This window comes from Amblyomma mixtum, chromosome 5 (genome assembly GCF_055824585.1).
Source record: "Amblyomma mixtum isolate Tamu chromosome 5, ASM5582458v1, whole genome shotgun sequence".
NCBI lineage: Eukaryota > Metazoa > Arthropoda > Arachnida > Ixodida > Ixodidae > Amblyomma > Amblyomma mixtum.
The window spans coordinates 84,415,083-84,440,072 of NC_143016.1; the positions used below are offsets into that span (position 1 = coordinate 84,415,083).

The following is a 24,990-nucleotide window of genomic DNA, read 5'->3' on the forward strand; positions in this document are numbered from 1 at the left end:
ATGACCTACTGACTGCTCCCCGTACGTTGCTCTAGCCCTTTGATTCACGTATTTGCCTATCCGCCATCTGGTCATCTGTAGCTTGTAACGAAGCACATCCCTCCTCGACGGTCTTCGCCTTGTGTTGTTGAGTAGAAAGAACTAGTCGATAAAGCATTCCTCGGATATCCTTTGTGCTCGCTGCCTTATGCACATAAAAACTCCTAATCCTATGCAGAAAAACCACTTTGGGTCATGGTGAGAGGGAATTCCGGCTTCCTGCACAGGCTCCGGCTGGCCAATTATAAACCGGACATCGGAGTGTTCACTCGCAACATCTTTGCAATTCGCCGTCGCTCGCATACGTTGTTGTGGTCAGCGTCAATTGCGCATGAACGCGTCCATTAGGGCACGCTCTGAGGGACAAGCCTAAATGCGCCGAGCAAATGCATCTGTGCGCGGCAGTGCAAATGGAAGGCTCGCCGTGCGTGTGACAGCAACTCCGGGGTTACTTCCCTGAGCCCGGCGCCATTGTATTAGCCGCCATTTGGGCTTCGCAGTGTTGCGCATGGAGTGTTCTTTACCCATGGTTGTCAGCAGTGTTGAAAATAGGCTTTATTTAGGTAGAAAGGAGATTTTTTTTTTTGCGTTGCATTGCCAGCTATGTAATGCATCAGAGTACAGTTAAGACGAGCTAAGTATAGCAGGCTGGTTAACTAATGCTTCTTTAAGGAACGAAACAGCGCAACTAAAACGAAGGACCAAGAAAAAGAGAGACACGAACACGCGCTGACTTACAACTGACTGTAAGTCAGTTGTAAGTCAGTTGTAAACCACATATCTCTAATCGCTGCGTCACAGGCTCACGTCGTCATCGCAAACTAATAACATAAAAAGAAAGGAAAAACCATTGGCGAAAGGTAAGCACCTACAGGCTCCCACGCTTTTCCAACAGATATATCTCGCGCTTAGACAAGGCTATCGAAGTGCTGCTCACACATGAGTTACCTTCTGTGCAGATATGATACGCCTCTACTACTTCCCGTACCAGTTGTTCTTTATGGCGATACGGCACAACAGTGTTGTCAAAATACGGAGTGCATAGGCAGGATTTGCAATGTGCAGCCAGTTTTGACGAACCGGAGCCACGCAAAGAATTAGCGTGTTCCAAAAGGCGTTCGTTGAGGCACCTGCCTGTTTGACCCACGTAGAAATGGCCACACGAGAACGGAATCCTGTAAACGACTCCAACTCTGCACTGCACAAACTGAGTGGCATGACGGACTCCGCACCCTTCTGTGGCGTTGCCGTTTTCTTTCTTGCGTTTCACTGACGCCGGAACCTTGCTCAGCTTATTAGGCGCTGAAAACGAGACCTTGCCCCCAAACTTCGCCGCTATCTTCTTCCATCTGTGAGACAGCCGATGCACATATGGGACTACCACCCCTTTGTTCTTACTTCCAGTGTCCTTCGTTTTAGTTGCGCTGTTTCGTTCCTTAAAGATGCAATACCAACTCGCCCACTATTCTATGTAACTAATGCTGCGTAGTTGGCTTTGTAAATATTACTGTCAGGCTTATTATTTCTAGAGAAGCTTGTCGCCAAGCGGAAGTAATTATCAATATCAGTTTGTAAAAATTAAGAAATTTTATTTTCGTCACTGCAGCAGAGCAAGACATTTTGGGCTCGCACACGGGTGAAACCAAAACCACTCCACTGGAGAGTGCACTAGCCGCGCCTACTAGCGCATGTCACAGAGTGATGCGGGTGTCACGTGTTCCGATCGCAGCGACTGACTGAGCGGCGAGTGGGTAGAGAGCCCGTGACAGGTGCGCCGATGTGTGACGAGCTCGTAGGCGTGGCTAGCGCTCTTCACGGTCACGCGGTTTTCATTTCGGCCGTGTGCGGCACTAAATTTTCATGTCCTGCTGAAGCAACGAGAAGGGAATTTTCGAAAATCTAAAAATTGAGATATCACTTACGGTGGACTAAAAACGTCTCACTCAAAAAGGAGCCTAATGGTAAAAATTACAAAGGAACTTATTCAGTGTTAGTTAACCAGAGAGAGAGAGTTAGTAAGACTTAGCTGTATCCTGATATTCTGCACCGCTGTCAGTGATGTGCCGAAAAAAGTGCACTAAGTCACAAAGCCTGTTCAGGTCACGTTGGGGCTTAAGGGGGTGTTTTACACCAAGTGGCTCTAATCTGCGTTTCCACGGAAATCGAGAAATGGTTTTGCACGGTAGCCACAGAGAAGTGCTGTGTGAACTTTGTCGCACTTAAATACATGCGGTAAAGTGAGGAACATGCGCGAAGCTAATCGATTTATGCCCTCAGTGTTTCTACAAAAAATTCACAAAAAATGCGGAATACTATGACGACAAAATTTCTGTTTCAAGAACTGCTGCGGTATCAGAAAAGTATGACGGCCTTTTTCGGGTGTTTGTTTTTCTAAGTGACGTATGAAATACGACTTCTCCAAGGGCGTTGCCTGTTGTCATTGTTGTCATTGTGAATGTCTTTAGTTCGCATTGCGGTCCTTTTTATTGCTTAACTCTAATTCTAAGAGGGCCGCCGCGGTGGCTCAGTGGCTATGGTGCTCGGCTGCTGGCCCGAAAGACGCGGGTTCGATCCCGGCCGCGGCGGCTGAATTTCTTTGGAGTAGAAATTCGAGGCCCGCGTACTGTGCGATGTCAGTGCATGTTAAAGAACCCCAGCTGGTCGAAATTTCCGGAGCCCTCCACTACGGCGTCTCTCATAGCCTTAGTCGCTTTGGGACGTTAAACCCCATAAAACCAAAACCAAACCTAATTCTAAGACCTAATAAGTGTGACAAAAGGCTCTCGCAGTTATGTAATGTGCATTGCTGTCACCAGAAAGAGAGGAGGAGAGTATGATTAAAAGGATAATGGGCAGATGCCCTCCCCTTCCCCTCCGTCCTTTTACCTGCCCTAATTGAAAACCTGACTCAGTCACAAGCGCCATTGATCTAACTGCATTTTGAGATTTCATACAAAAACAAGGGCGGGTTTGAAGGCAACTTTTGATGGAGGCGGTGAGAGATTGCAGTGCCCAGATGCACAAAGAATTTTTTTTAAACTTCAGAAGCTGAGAAAGGGAGGTTGCTGTGCAATTCTTCAATTTAAAATTTTTCGCTCAGATGAATAGCAAGGAGCCGACGCCTCTCCCATCGCTCCCAGGTATGAAAAAGCCGAGTCAGTAATAAAATCCGTTCCAGTTTCGCCTATGTGATCTCTTCTTAGCGATGTACAGAAAAATACACGTGCCTGTTTAGACAGCAGTTCCTACTCAAATAAATCTTGTGCTTCTATAATAGCTAACGATTTCTCTGCAGAACGTCTCTTCTCACGGTCTGTTCTGTACCGCGCTGTTTGAAATCGATTCAAGCCCGCGGGGAGGATTTGTACCAGCCCACCAGAAGCAAGCCGAGCGGTTTGTCAGGACTCGGGCTGCCGTCTGGTGTGAGAAAGAGAAACAGCAGGCTGCGCCACAGTTTAAATGCCATGATGTCACTCTGATCTCACGACATTCCTTGTATATACTCAGTTCGTGCTATTAGATTCTAAGGACGCTGACGTTAAGCACATCGCTATAGGCGCGTTCTGCCATTGTTTACCTTCCAGTTAAAACAAATATATATTTCCATGCATGCTATGATCTGCCAGTATCTTTTAATTCGCCGCCCTTACCAATCAACATTAAGAAAAGTCCGCTTGCAAGAACATAAATATCTCAAGCACGCGCTCACTAAGGGAGAGAAAAAATTACTTGTATAAGGCCGTCCGATTTCAGGTTTCATATCCTCAAAAATTTAGGCAGTAAAAAACAGGGGTTATTTTTATTCAGACATAGGGCTAAAATTGCGATTTCCTTGCAGCTCCCGCAATTCAGGTTTTTTTATCACGTTATTTTATACAAAGTAGACAACTGAACCTTGATCACTCCATTAGTTGCAGTACATGTCATAATTTTATTCCACAAGGAAGTTTCGGAATCTCGAATGCAACGAGGAAAAAGCACGAACATAAATGCCACTAACACCCAAACATATACGGCGTTCACTTTCATCTTTACAGAGAGTTTTTATGTCAACAGCGGCGCCATGTATTTTACAGACACTGCTGGCTATTTTTTTTCTCGGTCTTTCCAATAAAAGGTATTTAGTTTGTATATACTAATAGTCTCGCACGCTGCCTGGACCTGAGCCATCATCATTTTTGAAGGTATTCTTTGGGAAGCCAGAATTCTTTTTTTCTCGGCCTCCGGGCCAGCACCGTTCTCCACGAAACGCTAAGATGCGGTGAGGCATCACTGGGGAAGCCAAACTTAGATCGTTGGGTGTGGCTGCTCCACGTGGTAGTATCTCCACCGGCTGCCACCAAAAAAAGCCGAAAAACGCTCCAATCGCATCTCCTCGTAAGTCAGGCACAGTCAGACATGATGGCCCGTTCTGCAGTTTCCTACTTCTGGCAAGCGTCCGGAGGAAGATACCACCTAAAATTATTTTGAGACTTAGTCGCTCTGACGAAGACGTTGAACACCAAGTACGAGCCCTCCCGTACTGCCAGGAATTTTATTTATGTGGCCGGCGTGCCACCAGCTGACGTGGATACTTCAACTACGATTAGTTGTACACAGTCCCTAAATTTGATAGTCGACAGCAAAACTGCCGCGTTAAACGAAGTCACTGTTCAGAGAACATTGCTCTTTACCGCAGGAGGAATATGCTGTGTAAGTTCAGCCTCCTGACTGGTTCCGGAATTTTGATGTGCGGGCGGAGTAAGGGAGTCATGGTGGCGTAAGGGTCGAGTTCAAAGATCACGGTAGAAGTCCTTACGCCACCATGACTCCCTTACTGCTGGTGGCACGCCGGGCGTCCGGAGGAAGATATCACCTAAAATTATTTTGAGACTTAGTCGCCGCTAAACCAGCTCCGGTTATTATGTTGCGCATTATAAGCTGAAGTCGCATGACACTTTAGAGCTGGGTGCTAGGGAGGCGGGCGGGGGGGGGGGGGGGGGCGGCGGGGGGTGCTGCAACACTTAAAAACACCGGACGAGAGTTCTCGACTCTGCTTCGGCTCTATTTGGTGTTCATTGATAACGAATCGTGTTGGTACATCCTGGTGGCAGTACTTGGTTAGTTTATGGAGTTTAATGTCCCAAAGCGACTCAGGCTATGAGGGACGCCGTAGTGGAGTGCTCCGGAAATTTCGACCACCTGGGGTTCTTTAACGTGAACTGACATTGCACAGTACCTGGTGGCAGTAGTGGTCAACCGCAATGAGGACTCAGACTGTCGCCGTCACGCTGCAGGTCTCATTAAGCGCTGCTGCATACGGCTAGCACTTTTTTATTCATTTAAGGTTATGCATAAAACACGCACTCGAAATTCACGTTCTCAGAGATGGCAACCATCATCTCTATGGTCATGATGTGACTCATTAAAATCTCTCCTCCATCCAATTACAATGTTTGTCAGAAGTTTGAGGATTCACAGTGCGAGGAAAGCAGCGAAAGTTGAATCATTAATGTGAAATATGAAAAGCAAATTACGTTATGTGTAAACCACTGAAAACACGCGCTCTACAAGTGCTTTTTATAGTCACTGTTTATCTACCCGGTTGGCAACCATCTAGAATCAGACAAAACAGCGCCAGCAGAAAAAAAAACGCCGAGATTTCTAGTTACCGCAGCGAAAGAAATACGGCGACAATGTTAGCGGTACGGCATACGAAGTACAATGCTTCTTATGCTCAAGAGGCTCATGAAAAATGGACGTTTCATTGGTCGCCGTGCGTTAGTCTCTTACTTCAGAAGCAAAATGCGAGGCGTAGCGCAGTTGCCACCGCATATATTTCTTTCTGACAGCCATTTAAAATCGATACCGTAAACACTTTTGCAACCCATGTAAGATTGCTCCGTAGATCAGACTTGTTTATCTGGCTAGCACCGCAACGACCTCATAAGCGTTTCGGATGCCTGGAACACCACCAAAAAGATAACACAGAACAGTTTGAAAATGAACAACTTTCGTAACGAGCATGGGGCTACAGGTATATTCTAACTTCGCATTCATTCAGAAGTGGAGTTACGAGAAATAAGTTCCGGGCAGAATATTCAGCCGTAGTCCCCTCTGATCGTTTTTAGTAGCGTAACTAAGCCACCTCAATCATTCAGCGCATGAACATTTCCACCCTCCTGTACACTGGTCGGAGTATCGCGAAGTACTTTAACTACTTAACTCTAGTAAATGACTGTTTGGCTGTTTGACATTTCTACGTTTCAGACCACACGTAGACTCTCCATGCTCTATCTTACCAATGCGCGAGACTACGGGCACAAAATGATGAACACCGAATCCCACGTGTCCCTCTCAAATTGATATATGTTTTCCCGTTAGCGACATGCCGGCTTCAGGATGCTTCACAATCATCAAGGTCAACACTGCAGCTTCACAATCGAGTGGTCGCACAGTTTGAAAGGCTGAGGAGAAATGAATGCTCCGCACAACGCAAGCCCATTCGTCCTTGAAAACTTACGTCAGGAGTTACGTTTTGGTCCCAAGCACTAGCTCGAGAAAAATAATTTGGAAAGAAACACATAAAGAGAAGCTTCAATTTCAAGGACGCTTAAAAAGGCAACGCTCGTTGCGAAACCGGGCACACGGAAGCGGACCCCAGGAGAATACACAGAGAGCACATGCACTGTCTTGCAACGCTTTGAAAGATGGCCTTGATGCAAGACGTGCGCGTTGCTTATGTCAAAGTAAGTGTGTACAGCAGAGCTTGCAGCAAGACCACTGCCGTCGCCTATGTTAGGCTTTTTGTGTGGTTGTTAAATTAGATAGCCGACTTGCTTCTGAGGAATTAGTGTCTTAGTATCTGTACATTTATGTCGAAAGCATGGAAAACTCTCGTAAAACCGATTTAAAAGTTCTCTACCAAGTCAGTGGAAATAATGTGCTAGCCTGGAGGGAACATTTTGGTGTATATATAGGAGTAAGCATTTATAGCGAAATGTGATTCACTGTTAGTGAGATGCCTCAAGCAAGCTCCATTATTAAGAACGCGCTTTAAGCGCACATCCCGAACTTAGGTCGATTCATCGGCTTTTATCTCTACTGTTACAAAGTCCCCACACGGACAGCTTTTGTACACAATTTTTTAAAGCCAAATTTCTCTTAGAGTTACTAGCGAGACTGGGCATTAATTATCACGCAGTATACGCCTTTATGGCGGGAATTATACTTTATTTACCGATCTTCACAACATTACTGCCAATTAAACCCAATGCTTTCTACATGACCACTCACGCTTGGCGCCGTGTTTTAGAGCGTTTTGGAGCGTTAGCTCTAACACTCTTATTACTCTAGGTCGCGTTAGCATGAAACACATGGTGATTCACACGGTACAGTGGGTAGTACCATTGGTACACAGATTGTAGGCCACCTAATTGACGTAGAACGTTCGGAGTGCTATAAAAAAATTAAGCACGTTACGGAGCATAAGATTACGAGTCTAATCAAAGCATAGCGGATCATAGGGATTCGCACCGATGACCTTTGTTTCCCCAAACCGTGACTTCATGAGACTTCAAACGTTAATTACGGCCAAACTAATTAGCGTAGGACCTTCGAACTGGTGTCAAACGATTTGCCTTCTCGCGCTGTGTACGTTGGCATAAAAAATAGATATCCGCATATAACGAAAACTTTGTACCGTATATAGCGAAGGTGGCGTTCGATGTTGATAGCGCGTGATACTAATGCGCTGCCTCAGCGTTTTGAGCATTCTTTTGTTCGTTTTTTTGTGGTCCCGCAGTTTTTGCCGTATTTAGACGTCGAAAGGCAAGACGGCCGCACAGTTCTGACTGGAATCACCGGTGGCTTGATGATGCTCATCATCGAAGCCCTCAAGCTCAAGTTCGTGGACTTTTTTCTAGTTATTTTGATGATTTCCAATACCCAGAAGTATTTACGCTGCTTACAGCACTTCTTTTATATATGGGGACCCTAATCGGGAGAGCATTTTCAATGGCATATGATTGTTCTAAATTTCCTCATAAAATAAAGCACAGAAAAAAATGTGCCACTGCTGCCCCATCATCTCATAAAAAAGATATTACTTTTAATTAAATGTAAATTTAGTTTGAAAGGGGGTTTCTGCACAAATGGTACAGGGCGTGGTGTTCACGGCAGGCGACACAAAGCGGCGAGCAGAACGTCGGGCAGCGCAGAAGACGGCCAGTCCAACCCAAGCGATCTCGTGCAGCGCGGCGGCACTTCGTCTCTTAGCGACGCTTCGTCGTCGTCGGCGCTCTGGCAGCGATCGGCCTAGGCGGTATCAGGCGCGGCCGTCGTGGTTCGCTACAACTGCCCCGGGAACGAAGAGGAGCCACCCTGGCGACTTATGGCGAGGGCGAAAGGAGCGAGTCGTAGTAAGTCTTCAGGCGGCTGACGTGGACGGTTTCCCGACCGCGATGGCGCAGGTCCGAAGAGGGGTTGAGCGGCTCCACGACGTAGTTGACTGACGACGTTTGCTGGACGACGCGATAAGGCCCGTGGTATTCTGTGCGAAATTTAGATGACAATCCGGGTGGTATGCCGGGAACCCATAGCCAAACTAGGGATCCAACGGGAAAAACGTGTTGCCTGCTAACGTTATCGTGGCGATGCTTCTGGCGGCCTTGGGATTCGGAGGTAAAAGAGCTCGCCAACTGGCGGCAGTCTTCTGCATGCTTTGCGACTTCGGAGAGAGGCGTCCACTCGCAGGCGTCGGGAGTATAAGGTAATATGGTGTCCATCGTGGACGACGGCTCACGCCCATACAGAAGGAAGAAAGAGGTAAAGCCGGTGGTGGACTGCGTGGCGATGTTGTACGCGTATGTCACGAAAGGGAGGACGGCATCCCAGTTGGTCTGATCTGCTGCGACGTACATCGTGAGCATGTCTCCGAGAGTACCGGTGAAGCGCTCCGTCAGCCCGTTAGTTTGAGGATGGTAGGCAGTGGTGGTCCGATGTACGATGCGCCATTCGGCAAGCAGTGCTTCAACGACTTGGGAAAGGAAGGCGCGGGCTCTGTCACTGAGCAGCTCGTGCGGCGCGCCGTGACGAAGAACAAAATGGTGCAGCAGGAACGTAGCAACTTCGCGGCTAGTTGCAGCAGGAAGGGCGGCTGTCTCGGCATACCGGGTGAGGTGGTCGACGCCGACGATAATCCAACGGTTCCCAGAGACCGTACAGGGAAGCGGCCCGTAAAGGTCAACGCCAACGCGATCGAAAGGACGTGCTGGGCATGGGAGTGGTTGTAAGGGGCCGGTCACTCGGGGAGTGGAAGTCTTCCGCCGCTGACAGGCGATGCAAGATCGGACGTATTTTCGAATATAGGCGTACATGCCGCGCCAATAGTAGCGCTGAGAAATTCGTTTGAATGTTTTCAGCACACCAGCGTGCGCACACTGAGGGTCAGCGTGATAAGATGCGCAAATTTCAGATCGTAAATGGCATGGGATCGCGAGAAGCGACCATCAGGCATGTAGTTGCGGCGGTATAGAAGGCCGTCCCGGAGGGCACAGTGCGGAGTTTGACGCCGTAAAGTTCTAGAAGGCGCAACATATTGTGATGAAGACACGGCGTCTATGAGGGACGCAAGCCACGGGTCTTTTCGCTGCTCCGCCGGCATATCAGCGATGGTAAGAGACGAAAGCACGGGATCGGTCACCGAGGAGCAGGCAGCGTCGCTGGGAAGGGGAGACCGAGACAAAGCATCGGCGTCCATGTGCTTAAGGCCGGAACGATAGATAACGTGGATTTCAAACTCTTGAAGGCGAAGAGCCCACCGAGCGAGGCGACCGGATAGATCTTTAAGCGACGATAACCAGCAGAGCGCATGGTGGTCCGTGACGACGTCGAATCGGCGGCCGTATAGATAGGGCCGGAATTTCGTTAGCGCCCATACAATAGCTAAGCATTCCTTCTCCGTAACGGAATAGTTGGATTCAGCTTTGGTAAGCACGCGACTTAGGTGGTGGTTCATGGCGCTTAGGCGGTTTCCCTTGTGTTTGCTCTGCCGTGCGAGCAACTGTGGCTGCTTTCTTTTTATAACACCCTCCATAGGAAGCAGGGTGTGGGCCACCGCAGTTAGCGCATTTAGGTTGCGCTCTCTAAGTGCATTCTTTGTGGGAGTGGGGGCCAGCACACACTTCGCAGCGCATGGGACCGTTACAATGTCTTGATATGTGGCCATGCCTCTGACATATATAGGACTGAGTTGCTGCTCCGACGTATTCAGTTACAGGGTAACTACAGAACCCAAGCGTTACTCGTTTTGGTAGCGGCGCATCTTTTGCGAATTCGAATATAACTGTGCGACGGCATACCTCTTTGATCTTTCCACCATCCCCAGGAGTGTAGGCGGTTAGCCTCCTTGCTGAAAGGACACCTTGGTCCCATAGATATTCCTGCAGATCTTCTTCTGTGTAAGTGACAGGTACATCTTGTATTTTGCCATAGCTTGCTATGTAAGAGTATGGGACTCGGGCCTCTACGGCCACTCCAGCCAGCTTAGTTACCGTGAGCAGACGGTTGGCGCCGGGCTGCGTCGATACTGTAACCATCAGGCTTCCATCCTTGTGAATGCGATGGCTGAGGACTATTTCTTGAGCCGATGCTACAACTGCCGAAGCCGGAATGTTGGGGTTGGCTTTCCATAGGCTTCCTCCTTCCTCGGTGGGCCTGAAGACTACAGGAACACCGGTAGCTCTCCTTTTCTTGTACGAGACAACTGTGAACGATGCTTGGTCCATGTCCTCTGGATGGTCGGTCAGTGGCTCGTTTCTGGCTTGGTCGTCACGCAGTCTCTTGTTTGCCGGGCCCTGGTCTGTAGCCGCAACTAGAGGGGCCGCTGAACCCGCCGCTGCCGCTGCTGCCATCAGCGCAGCATAGAGTTCAGCTGATGGTGATGTTCCGTGTCGACGTGGATACGGCGCACAGCGCCGACGAGGTCACTTGACGTGCTTTTGCCGGCGGCCAGGGACCCCCAGGTCGTCGCACGTAGAGGACACACGCCAAAAAAGAACTGAAAAACCTCTGAAGTGAGAAAATGAAGCCGAAAATTACGGACCGGTGTCAGACAGCCGGAAAGAAAACACTTTTTGCAGGCGACACGTTATGCAGCACATGGAAAGTTTTCACCACGCAGAGAAAATTGTTCTATGTAATGCAGATGGTCCATAGAATCAGAAGCTCATATCTCATACATGAAAAAGAGACTGACAGCGATTTCTCATGTTCTCGCCTTTCTTGGGGGAAAGTCGTGGGGAGAGTCGGTGCGGTCGATGATGCAGCTCTACAACGCCTTATTCATGGGATTTCTTCGCTACAGCCTCCCTGTACTTGGAAATATTCGAAAAACAAACATACGAAGTCTGCAAAGCGCTCAAGCTCAAGCTCTCCGGACTTGCCTAGGATTGCCGAAATGTGCCTCTACGGCCGCATCTGTACTTATCGCCCAGGAGCATCCAATCCCTACCTACTTCACAGTTGACGCACTGAGGGCACATTTCCGGCACATTTCCCGGGTTCCCTCTCACCATCTTGCCGGTCTTCCTATTACCAGGCCGCGCACATCGTTTACAGACATCATTGACGCACGTCCCGCCATTCTGCCGTCCCAGTTTACACCCGCCTCTAGACCGTCCTCGCCACTTTGGAGCCTGCACAATCCCCGAGTGCTTCTTTCGATACCTGGCTTCAGGAAGAAGATAGACTTATCGCCGACAGAACTACAACAAGTAACCCTTGAATATTTACATGAGCACCATGCAAACCGGGTGCACGTTTACACCGACGGCTCAGTGAACCCTATCTCTTCTTCTGGCTCCGTCATCCTACCCGCAAGCACTACAGAAATTAGAGTTAGGACAGGTCACCGCACTTCTTCGACGGGTGCAGAACTCACCGCTCTTCGTGTCGCCATTAAATAAATCAGTCAGCAGCGCCCTCAGGGGTGGTCTATTTTCACCGATTCGAAAGCTGCCCTCCAAGGCTTACAAGCTGCTCTTCGCCGTGGAGCCCATGAACAACTAACTGGTCGCAAAAATTCGACAGCTACATCACTCTGCGATCAACAAAGGACATGACATTATCTACCAATGGCTACCGCGGCACAGCGGCATAGCAGGTAATCACCGCGCGGATGAGGTCGCGCGAACTGCTCACGACGACGGCGATTTTGTGTCGATCCCCATTTCGAGATCGGATGCAGCGAGCAGACTTCGCGCACTTGCGCGGGACATCACGCTTGCCGCTTGGAATTCCGGCCAATTTTGCAATTCCCGTTTACAATCCTTGGACCCAGATCTGAAGCTCCGGCTACCATCAGGCCTACCAAGACGAGAAGAAACTTTGGCTTGGTGTAGCTTTCACCAACCACTACTCATTCTTAATCGGTATGGCTGATAGTCCTGCATGTTCCATCTGCGGGCATGACGAGACCATAACACACATTCTTTGTGACTGCCCTGCCTACACCACCGAAAGGCAGTCTCTCAGCCGTGCGCTGGAGCGCCTAGATACACGCCCTTTCACGGAAATGAAGATTCTCGGCCACTGGCCGCGGCGGTCGACGGCGGAGAAGGCCTGCAAGCCACAGCTCCGCTTCTTGAGAACTTCTGGCCTGCACGATAGGCTGTGTCTTTTACGAACAGTAAAGTTTTATAGTGACTTCAATTTTCTGTTACTCTCCTTTCTCTTTCTTTTTTTATCCCCTCACCCACTTCCCCCCGTGTAGGGTAGCAAACCGATTATTCTTTCGGTTAACCTCCCTGCCTTTCCTCTTCTATATCCTCCTCCTCCTACGTGAGCTGTAATGTACAGTCATCATTGCCGGCATTGTTTGCCGTCAACAGCGCCACTTTCGTGGAGCCTGCCGACGGAGCGTACGGTGTTCAACTTCCCAACGGCAGTTGGTCCGGAAAAATGGGGATGCTGGTCAGAAACGTAAGTATGTGTTGTATTGCTTAAGATATCTCGTCAGCTGAGTGCTGCAGGGCGCCCAGCCGCTTTTTTCATCCCCATCTGCATAGAAAAGATTCATGGCCGATTCTCTCTCAATTTTGCAATTGAGGTTCGCGTGAAACACGCAGTTAGGAATAGGTTGGAAGCCCATAATGTTCGCTGCGTAGTCAGTTAAAGATGCGCTGACATCTTGCGCAGGCCGATACCTCTCGCTTGGCCGTTTCCCTCTTGCTGTTGAAATGTGCACATGCATCTCTTCAGCTCTTTTATTTTTTTTATGCCAGCGAGCTTTAGCAGCCGTCACATTGCTACTGTTAGCACATTATGGTGGCTTCATGTACTGGCTCGGAACGCTCACAGAAGAGAGTTATAGCGTGGATTTAGCGATAGCTTATGTCCTCATTGCAAACCGTATTGGCTGTTCGCAGAGCTCTATAGACAAGCGACACGCAGCTGCTAGCATTAAGCTTGCATAGAGTCCATAATCTTCAGGCTGCATCCTTTATATGTGCGCCGATATTGTGCTCGAACATTATAGCATTTCATGAGTCAGTGAGCTTATTTATATACCCAACCGCATTTATCCTGAGATAAAAAATAACAGTGAACAAGAAAGAAAGCGTTCCCATTGTGAGCGGCACTTCAGTGGCCCCAGAGAGCCACGACCACGTTTTGGAGTTTTCGACATTGGCACCCTTAACCTGGCTGCCTGAGGGCGTAATTGTGACGTTTGTAAGTGCATAATTCGATATCATTTCATTTCATTTATTCACCCTAAGGGCCCTTTCGGGCATTACATAGGGGGGAAATACAGCTATTCAAGATTGGTTATATATGCACACAAGAAAAAATGCACTTATATAGTAACCATAGAATATATAAAAGGAAAAAATGTAGGAAGAAAAAAAACTAATTTGGAACCTTTGTATTTATACAATAGATTTAAAGATTTGGATGATTACACAAGGTTATAACAGAATTAGCTATATGCACGCGCAATACTGGGCAGGGAGCCGAACACAACAATGAATACAGCCCTGTACATCAAGGGAAAAAAACGAGATTATTCTAATACAATCAATAACAACAAAGGAATCAATACAGCCTAACATTAGATACCTTCTAAAGCCTTGAGGAAAAATGCGTGATTAATTATGGAGGCGACATCTGCAGGCAAACTGTTCCATTGTGATATGCCAAGTAAAAGAGGTGAATATTTGAACAAATTTGTGCGTGCAAATATGGGGCTGATTTTAAATGGGTGGTCTAAACGAGAAGGTATGTGGGCAGCAGGACGCAGAAACAATTCTCGAAATTCTGATGAACCATGATATAGTTTGTGCATGAACAATAGGCGGGCATTTAGTCTTCTAATTTGGAGGGGCAATAAGTTAAATTATTGCTTAAGGCTATTTACGCTGGTTCGAAATGAATAATCGTGGGCAATAAATCTGGCTGCTTTATTCTGAAGTGATTCAATGGAGTTTACTAGGTAAGTTTTGATGAGAGTGCCAGATGATGGAAGCGTATTCGGCTTAAAGCCTTGCGGCTTCAACACTAACGGCACGTCTCACGATCCTCTTGTACTTCGAACGCAGGAAGCGGACATATCGCCAGGGCCACTGATGGTTACGACGTCCCGCACGGAAGCTGCCGACCCGTCCTTCCCCATATCGTACATCGACGTGGTCATCTTCGCCGGTCGGCCATTTCAGTTCTCTCAGAAGGTCTTTGGCCTGTTCGCTGCCTTCAGCGGGTGCGTCTGGTTCGCCATGGCGCTGTCCTTCTTGGCCACTTGGGTCGTGTACGTAGGGGCCTCTATGGCTTCGGCAGCAGCGCACTTTCCTGGCATCGGCTTGACTGTGTGGCAGCATGGCAACGTCCTGGAATCTCTCGACATGCTCGCAAGCTCTCTCCTATCACAAAGTGAGTTCGAAGCTACCACCTTTGACAGCATAACGAGATGGAGAGACGAAGGAATGGAGTGAGGACCATTTAGAGAGAAAGGGCAAAGTCTGGCCTGAGGAATCACTGTCTGGTCTCCTTCTCTGTGATAGTAAATGGAAAGAAATGAAGTGGACGGTTATGGAGTGCAAAAAATTGAGGCTATGCCTAAAGACTTGGTGTTAGTTCCGGAGGCGTGTAGACTGCCATGCGCCCTTGGAGTTGCACAGTTGACCGTAAACTTCTGTGCAACGTTCGAATAATGCGTCGCAATGCACGCTCACGCCACAGGACGCTGTTTCCTGGCCTTTGTATTGCCTCAAGAAGCAAAAAAATAAGCCACGATCCAAAAGAAACATGCGCATGAAAGGATGTTGCTAAGAACGAATTAGTTCCATACGCGTTCGCACATTACGCAGATGAGTGCGCGGAGAGACATACGGAGGAGCTGAGTCTACTTACTTTGCAGTACGTTGGTATCCGTTTTGCCATCCGTGCAGAAAGTTTTCTCTACCGCTTTGTGTGTGAGAGTAGTTTCCATCAGAGCTCGCCTAATTGTTATGCTCTGGTGATCACAATAGTTTATTTAGTTCTCGTTGTATTTTCTTAAGAAACTGAGTAGGCAGTGTCGCTTAACAATGCCAAAATCTCTAACATGCGAGAATATAATAGACAGGCAGTCGATGGGCTTTCGTTCTTATGCTCGCAACCACCGCACCTTTCCTGGGGAATCTCGACAACTTTTTTCCTGCCTGATCACTCTACTCTTGAAGTTACGGTGTCTTATCGTTTCTCGAACTTTACTGACTGTCATTTCAGGTAACTAGTTGGCCACGGGATCAACGGAATTGCTTCTGTGCTATCAAACTGTACTTCGCTTTTCCTGGCATTGTGAATTAAATAAATCGCTCGAAAATTAATTACACGTCTTTCAGTTTGTCCTCATGTTCAGCCGGCTTTCTGATCCCGGCTGACATATAATTGAAACTTCAACTTTGATGTGTCCCACTGCAATGCACGTATGCACGAAATAATGCGTTTCTAGTCCTTTGGCTCCCTGTAACGGCAAACAAAGCAATCCCGCCGTTTAATCTCCGAATATTACAGGTTCCTCCCACGTGCCTACGTACACCTCTCAGAGAAATCTTGTGGCCGCGTGGTTCCTCTCCCTGATCGTCCTGCGTACCAGCTTCATCGGACAGACGAAGGCTTCCTTGGTCGTGCGCGCCGACGCTCGTACCATTGAAAGTATCGAGGACATCGCCACAGACGACAGAATCACACCATTTGTTGTCAAGGACTCGGGTTTTCTTTGGCTGCTCGAGGTATTTTACATATGCTGTTTCGGTATTTCACTAAGAAGAGATAAGTATTTTTAGGCGTCAAGATTAAGTCTCGACACACCGTATAATAGAGGGAAAAGGGACAATCTCAGCTTCTTGGGGCTTCTTAGCATACTATGACTATGAGTTCCAAAGCCGAGTTTTGCGAAGCGTTTTTCTAAATTTACCATTTAGCTCCTTTATTATTGGGAGTTGCCACCTGTCACAATTGTGGTGACTGCTAGCCAGCAAAGCAATGTTGTTCATCATGTTCAGTGAAGCCCTGATCAAGGGCAGAAAGGCGTAGGAATGCAAGAGGGAAAGAAGCGTTACAAAATTCAACCGCTGGGTCTTTTTTCTCTACGTCTGCACGTGAAATTCGACTCCCTAAACGCGGAATCGGACACGCAAACTCCTGCTCAATAACAAAGAGCTCCAGCTACTGAGACACTGCCACCGGCAGGTAAATAACCTATAGGCCCTGTATTACCGATTTAAGACCAAGTGTTCTCATGCTGCTTGAACAAAAATGTAGAATTCTTAAGCATAGGCTTCGATAAAATGCTGGATAATTTTTTCTGCTTAATTTAGTCTCTGATGTGCTCATAATATTGAGTGTGCCAAATTCAGAGTGAAAAAAAAAGAAGCCTTTGTTTAAATCTACGATCGCTTCCTGTACATTTTTTGCAGACAACAAATACCGACGTTTTCCAGAAAGTTCTTCAGAAAGTTCAGAGCCGCAAAGCTGTGATGGACCGGCAAACTTTGTTCAGCGTAGCAACCTTGCGGCGTGTGTTGAAGGTAAGTATTTAAGGGCCACCGTGTTGACGAGATAAGCTGATTGGTATATTTTAGTGCGGCAGAGCTTTGTGGCCCGTCGCGGCGTTTAGCCGTTGTGTGTTTGTATGTCTGTCTGTTTGCATGCAGCTTGCTTTGTGGCAGGCTCATCTACCCACCGGGTGGGTGTTCACCAACGATCACTAGAGACGTGCGCCTGCTGCAACAATTTTCATCACGCAGTGTATAAATATTGTTAGAATGCGGCACCTTGCCCAGTTACTTCATGTCCGCATCGGTACAATATATAACGAAAGAAGCCGAGCTCCTTTAAAAGCAGCGCTGAGCAAACTGTCAAGTCTGGATATCCAGCTAAACAACGAATAAGACACAGGCAAAGTTTGTTGCCGCCCATTTGACGCTTTAGGCCTTTTCCTGCTACTTTTGTCACCTCATGATGAAGATGCTATGGACATGAAAACAGGGTAGAAATAAATTTAACTATATATTTTTGTGCATGTTCCACGTCGTGCTGGGTCTTTATAGGACACACAGTTTTAACTCGAAAGACTTAGTTGCAGTTGCAGAGGCAGAGACAGCAAGAGGAAGAGAGAAAAAAAAAGAAAGCAGATACGAGGATATCAACCACAGGAAAATTGCGTTTTGCTTACACTTTAACAGTGAACAGAAGAAAAAAAACATAGGCGACAGCATACTAGACTATGAAGTGCATACACAAGGGACGCGGCAAGACGCAACATGATGCATCCTGACGACATTCTCAAGAAAGAGGGCTGTGACTGTCAGGGCTCTAGGAAGGGCGACCATTGGGACTACGGTTCGAGGCTCTCGATGATGTTTACAACATTAGTAGCGCAACGTGGTGGGCGCAACTAAGAGCAAATTATCAGTTTGCTCTGAGCTGTGAGTGACTGCCACTGAAGAATGCGGCGGCTTTCCAACAGGGCGAGGCGGTCATGATCTTCACACCGGTTCCCATTTCGGGAGAGATGAAGCAACGCTGCAGCCAGCTGGGTAACATGGACGGCGAGTTCTACTACGCGCCGAGGCTGGTGGCCCAGCTGCCCATCTCCATGTTCATGAGGAAGCAACTGGATCCGCGGCTCCGTGCCAGCATCGAAGAAAAGTAAGCCCGGTTGACTTTCTCTGTACCAAATCACACACGCAAATCAACAGACACGAGCCCGTGTACGCACATATACAGGCTAAAACGATTTGATAATGATCGCCTGAGGCTTAATCTGCTCTGCTTAAACTGCACTAACACTTCATTCTTGCAAGGACGCTGGAATGAAAACAACAGTTAGCTGGTTCAGGAATTTCGCTATCCTGCACCGTCATGGCTGTTCCGTATAAGTGAGCTTCACGACAGGAAATTTTTTTCTGCGTTTCAGTCGCCACCAACGAAATAACCTTCAGATCGCGCTAGGCTGTATACGACATGCCTTCTGCGAAGAGTTTCTTCACTAAGTTTTTTGTTGCAGGTGAAAGATACGTTGATACACGAAGAGACAGAGCGAAAGAAAGTAAACATTGCTGCAGAAGCGATGGCAAAGCAGTAGTATTTGGTTGTTAGTTAGACCTGCTACTTCGCTTCGTTGTTTAAAAAGCTTGGCATATAGGTCCATTTCTCACAACTGCTAGAAGGTTATACAATATAGCAGAAACGCATGGGCGAATAACTGTCACTTGCAATAAAGTCTTTTTGATGAATGTTCACGCTGGCTTACAAGGCCGTTTCCATGTATGAAATGACCATTGGTAGCTAAGTCGAGCGCGCGCCAGGTGTCCCGTTACTGACAAGTATGATAATCGCATTCTCTGCATTGTTTCGTGAAAGCGCTGACGAAGGAAGGCAGTAACTGACTTGAAGGGTAGTTGCATCCAACGCTCTCAATAACACTAATAGTGTTTTATAGTTAACAACAAAAATTTACTATATGTACAGATGTGTGCGTTCCGACTGCAGAAAACTCCAATATTTTGCAGAACATTTAGAGCCTGTTGGGTTTTTACCATTCCCTAAACCTTTCTTATGATTCATTTGACTTGCTTGCGATTTGTGCGTTTTCTACCGGTGTTAATTTAATTTCGCAAGACGTTGTTCTTTTTGGTTTATTGTCTCTATATTTCGCTAAACAAACATCGCGAGTAGGCATTTCTTGCTTCAATGGAGACCATGAGTCGCACATGACCGCAGGCTTCGATTATTCATTCATTCACGTGCCGCCTTGCAGTTAGGATAGCATTGCTAGACCGCCTTTCTCGTACAGGATCAAGCTGTTCATCGAGCGAGGCCTAGCGCACAAGCTCTTCCGCGACAGCGGCCACGAGGAGACGCCCTGCCGCCGCGAGTCGGCGCTCAACCAGCAGCTGAGAGCCAACACCCGCAGCCAGATGGACAGCCTGCAGGGCATCTTCCTCGCATGGCTCGCAGGACTCGCTGCAGCTTCGCTGGTTCTTATCGCCGAACGTCTCCACCTGCGCTGGAACGGAGCTGGCTTCGCCACTGACGCTCGAGCGATGGCGATGGCGATGCCCAGGACGCAAGCTGCAGCTACGCGCTACCCCCGGCGACCACCCGGTCCGATTGTAATTCCTTACAAGAGGGCACTCCCGCTGCAGTGCCCTGCCCACTGAGAGAGAGAAAATAAACAGATGTAACGGTGACTGGAAATTTCGACGTAATCTGAGCTCTAATTATCATCTATGTCTGCCGTGCATGCTTGTGTGCGAGGGAAATTCATTAGGCTGATCTTTGTCCGAAAGATTTTGTTAAAAAAAAAGCCATCGTAACCAGCAGAAAAAAAACAAAACAAAATATTGTTCCAAAGAGAGCACGGAGAGCATGGCTTCACCTACTGAATACTTAGTCGCAACCTTCTATAGAGAAGCTGGCACGAAGTTAACAAGTCAGTCAACACGTCACCAGCAGTGCCATTAAACGTAACTGTTATTTAAAACTGCTTCTATTTTAAGCAAAAACCGAGAAAACTTCAATTGAACTGACTTGAGGGAGAAATTTCGGGGCGAGAAACGGAAACTTCAAAGCGTCGTTGCGAGCAGTTACTTCGCGTGCTTCACCGATTCACCCGTTCAGATATGCTGTGATTTCATGTTCATGTCAAGCATGGTGCTGTATTATTATGTGATATGAGGTGGGGTTTAACGACCCCAAGCAATGAATGGGCTAAAAGGGACGCCGAAGTGGAAGGCTCTGTATAAATTTATTATCATCTGGGTTTTTTACGCTATGCTGACGTCGCACAACGCGCGGGTGTTTTTGCATTTCATCTCCATCTTTGTGAAAGGCAAAAACTCCCTCTTCCTACTTCTCTCCCTCTCTCTCGCTTCCAACGAAATGCAGCTGCCGTGGCCGGTATTCTATCGTAAGACCTTGGGATCAGGAGCCGAACATCAAAGCCACTCAGACACCGAGGCCGGTGCTGTATGATTGGTTGTTATCTCTCGGTCGAATTCACTCCGACAGGTTCGTGGAGTAGAAAGAGCTAGTTACCTGAGTAAGTTCTGTGTTATGAAGAAGGAGAACGAGAAACAGCAGAATCGCGATCTCTTTTGATACAATAGCTTGTATACGTGCGCTCTGCTCCGAGCCCAAAATATTGTTATAAGAGAAAAATGAGCACGATATGTCCTCATATAAACAGATAAGACTCCTGTCTTCGGCTCTGAAAAGGCTTCTATGACAAGGGAACGCTCCCAGCCGCGGATTTGATGCTCGCAACTACCACAGTGTTTGAAACATTCCATTTAAGATTTATTAGAATGTTCAATGAGTGGTTTATGGCTTATGGGGTTTAATGTCACAAAGCAACTGAGACTGAGGAACACCGTAGTGGAGGGCTCCGGATAATCTCGACCATCTGGGGTTCTTTAACGTGCACTGACATCGCACAGTAAACATGCTTCTAGAATTTAGCCTCCATCAAAATTCGACTGCTGCGGCCGGGATCGAACCCGCGTCTTTTAAGTCAGTAGCCGAGCGCCATAACCACTCAGCCACCGCGGCGGCTGCATGATATGTTGAGATAATCAAAAATTTAAACATGACTAAAGAAATGTATTAGATCTTCTTTCACTCGCCCCGACAGATAGTATTGCCCAATTAATCTGTTGATAATGAAAGTCCCGAAATATTAATTACACAGAATTTGGAAATAAGTTACACACTTCACTCTAGATGTAGAACTCTTCAGCGATAGCACTGACCATACCTGGGGGGCGATAAGAAACACCAATAAGTATATCAGCACTACTACTTCTTAACAACACCAATACGCGTTCAAGAAACGTAGAAAGTGTGAGCGGTTTATAGAATAAATCGTTTCTTATTGCCAACAGAACACCACCGCCTCTCCGATTCGACCTGTCACTGCGGAATATGTTAAACGTCACCTCGGGAAAAAAAATGCTGTCGGGAATGTTGTTCGTGAGCCACGATTCCAGATCGCGACTAAGGATGCAGAAAATGAGGAGCAGTATCAGAGGAAAGGAAATGTGTTACCATGACAGGGCTTATCAACCGAGGGCAAAGAAGGTTTGGTTACTTGAGCTAAGGTAGGCAGCTGATCGAGTCATTCGTCGGGACTTCCAGCGGCTTGGTCTTCTAACTGTGGCGCATCATTTTCATATGTTTGCAAACGAACTGCGTAGTCCACATTGTTGTTCCGGACGCAAGCGTCATCATTTATAACCACCTTGGCGAAAACAAGGCGGAGACAATCACCCTCCTTTTCTATCGAGTTAGAGAACTGCCAAAGCTTTCGATGCTTATCGCGCACAGCAGCCGAGTAGTCCCGTGCTATCATGAAATTTGTTCCTTCAGCTTGCTGCCATTGCTTGCCAGGGTCCCGATTTCTTTTTCATTGTAAAATTTAGTTATTTGCAAAATTTTATTCGTTGAGAAGCGACCCAGGTGGGTTTGGCCCTGGTAATATACTGTACTGTGACCCCCAGTTGGTCTTTGCAAAATTATCGAACTACAGCCTCTGTACTGTCTTACGTTTCTGAACAGTCAGTGTCTTCAGGGCCAAAAAACAGCGCATTGGACCTTCTTCAACGGTTTTCGAGGTCAACAATTTTCTCTTAATGTTTGCGAATGTTGTCACAGGTTTCTAGAAGCTGCTTAGAAGGCACAGACATACATGTAGATTCAGGGTCATCGACGCGTTTATTTAGCGCGTCTAAGTCTTTCTTAAATATGTTATGCATTTCTAGAACTATATTTAGAGATTAAAGAAGGCTTGCGTTGTTTGTCTAGAGACGCTTAATTGCATTACACATTGCGTCAAGCTTTTCCTCTTGCGCTTTTGTCATCGGACCGGAGTTTGACTCGATATCGCCGCCTAATAGCAAACGCCGCCACAGGTACAAAGCCGCAGTACGAAAACGCTTGCAACAATAGGGTGACCATGACCCCGCAGCAAGACAGATATTTCTATCACGAGAGGCGTAGGAATCGTGGTAACTAACCTGAACAAATGCAAGCGTTGAGAACAACATCGCAACTGTGGTGGCGTGGCTCGACGTGTCGAAGAAGTTTGCGCTCTTTTCACTGGGCAGATCAGCTGACAATGTTCAATGTTGCCAAACGAAGGGCGCTTCCGTGTTCAGAATTGGCGGTGTAGGTAGCGGCCAGCTCGAGGATAGGACGCATCGTTCCATTCCAGGGGTGGCGCTCACATTTGATGCGCCAGCACGCCATCCGTCCTTTGTCATGAAGAGGCCAGTCGATGCAGTAGGCGTCAGCACACCGAGCCCAGTCACCGGCACCTGAACAAATGCGAACGGTGAGAACAACATCACAACTGAGGTGGCGTGGCCACAATGCAGATAAAATAAAGTGAAATATAGATAAAAACTACCTGCGTAAGCCAGGAATAGAAAACAACTGCAACACGGTTTGACACATAAGTCTGAAGCCCAATATATTTCAAAGCATTAGCTTCACATCGATGATGCATTTCAGAGCTCAGCGGGAAAGAAGCAGCATTTTCTTCACCTGCACGGATTCAATATTTCGGGAAGGCCACACACTGTAAACTCCAAATGCATACTCACTGCTCAGGAAGCTTTCGAAAAGGACAGCACCTACACTTCGGCCACGAAACAACGCTAATAGCAGGCCACGATGAAGAAATCACCAGGACAATCCGATGGGAATTTCACAGAACGCACAGGGAATTTTCAAGAAAACTTGGTACTTTATGATTCAGCGAACACGAAAATTTTTAAGAAAAGGAAGGCTGCTTTGTGCGTCTGCGCTCCTGAAGTCGAGTCTACACAAAATGCAGAAAAGATTTGATGGCCACGTGTTCCAAGCTTATCTCTGCCGTCTTACCCTATGAAATCATAGGGTGGTGACTCAGAACCTCTACTGCAAAAGATGAAAGGCAAACTGGGACAAAGGGCTGAAAGAAAAATGAATCTGGCTTATATGCTGTGTGTCCATAAGGTGTCACACAACCGGAAGGAGGTAGCGGGCATGTGCAACGTGCCATTGATGTCTACAGTACCGTTCAAAGCTATAGCGAAACTTTCGGCCCGGATCACCATAGTAAAATACAAGGAAAATGCATGTGACAAAACACACGCCATGCGATTTGTGGAAAGCGTCGCTGGAGTCGTCTACAAAGATACCGCTTAGGTTGTGTCTGCCCAGTACACGCCGAAGTCTGCAGTGAATTCCAGCTATCAGAACCTTAGCCATGAGCCCATCCTTTCTACAGCGGACTAGAAACACTTAAAATTTCGATGAAATATTCGTTCATGTGTTTAAAGGCAGTGTGAAGATCCCATGATAATATTGCGCTGGAAGATTCCTCGTCTCAATCTTTATTTATGCCGTTCTTGGTACACGCCGTCGAATCTTAGTGCGTCATGCGGGGACGTTAAATCCTTAGGTCATTTCATCCTCTCCTAGCGGCGGTTTGCACGGCAGAGCATTAAGTACTGGCAAAGTCCCCCTAGGGCTGCCGCTTAGTAATCCCGTGATGCTCTCCTTCGGTGCAACCGTCAAAGGGCATGTGTTTATGCTGATGTGTGAGCTTCTGCACAGGTATGTTATCGAGGCCGGGAGATTTTTTCGAACTCGTCTTTCCATTTACTCTAGTATAAAAATTTATGTATGTATTATTATTTCTTTTTAATTTATTTAATTAAACTCTCCTTCTTCCTTCCGCGATTTTCATTCCATTCTCCTCAAAATATCTCAAACTTTGTCCTTCGTTTTGCCAGATTACTCAAATTTCATTTATGAGCCGCTTGTGTTAAGTCTGGATGAATTTTTCTCTTGTTTGGGTCTGCACCAAATCCTGGCCAATCTCCCTCCGTGGGTATGTGCCATCGCTCCAGAGGCAACGACAACTGTTTTACTGTGCAAGGAACATTGTCAATCCCCCCTGTCGTTATGTGCCACTCCAACAGAAGACAATTACAACAACAGCTACTGTGCACTCCAGAACGACGGCTACTGTTCATGCTTTATTCTTGATTAAAATCCTGTCGGTAGCCTATACTATGGCTTCCTCGATACAAATAACTTGTTCGAAAACGCATGTAGGTCGTACTCCGCGCTTTCGTGAATGATTGAGCACGGGAGCATGAGCTTTTATTATCGACGGGGGAGGGCTCTAATTTACTTAAGATTTTGTAGCACCTGAAAAACATGTCAGGGCGCAGTGCCATGTCAGGCATGACACGCCTGCATCAGTGAGGCTTCAGTCGCGCTAGATAAGAGTTAGGCAGCGTTTCTGAATAAGAAGCTGCAAGATACTGCCTTGTTGTCTGCCGTCCCGGGTTTTCGGACCGTGGATGCTTGAATTATATCTTCACCCTTCAAATATGTGCTTGAGAACGTTCAATAAAATCAGTTGCTAGGGTTGCGCTC

General features: G+C 47.3%; 1 protein-coding gene across 1 annotated transcript; it reads left to right on the forward strand.

The window, feature by feature from the left end:
• The first annotated feature begins 16,989 nt into the window (after positions 1 to 16,989).
• On the forward strand, positions 16,990 to 19,721 carry LOC149342863 (uncharacterized). Its single transcript, XM_089546847.1, has 3 exons — positions 16,990 to 17,084; positions 18,026 to 18,207; positions 19,355 to 19,721. The coding sequence occupies exons 1-3, from the start codon at positions 17,034 to 17,036 to the stop codon at positions 19,719 to 19,721; spliced, it is 600 nt and encodes a 199-aa protein (XP_089402973.1). The 5' UTR covers positions 16,990 to 17,033.
• The last annotated feature ends 5,269 nt before the right edge of the window (positions 19,722 to 24,990 follow it).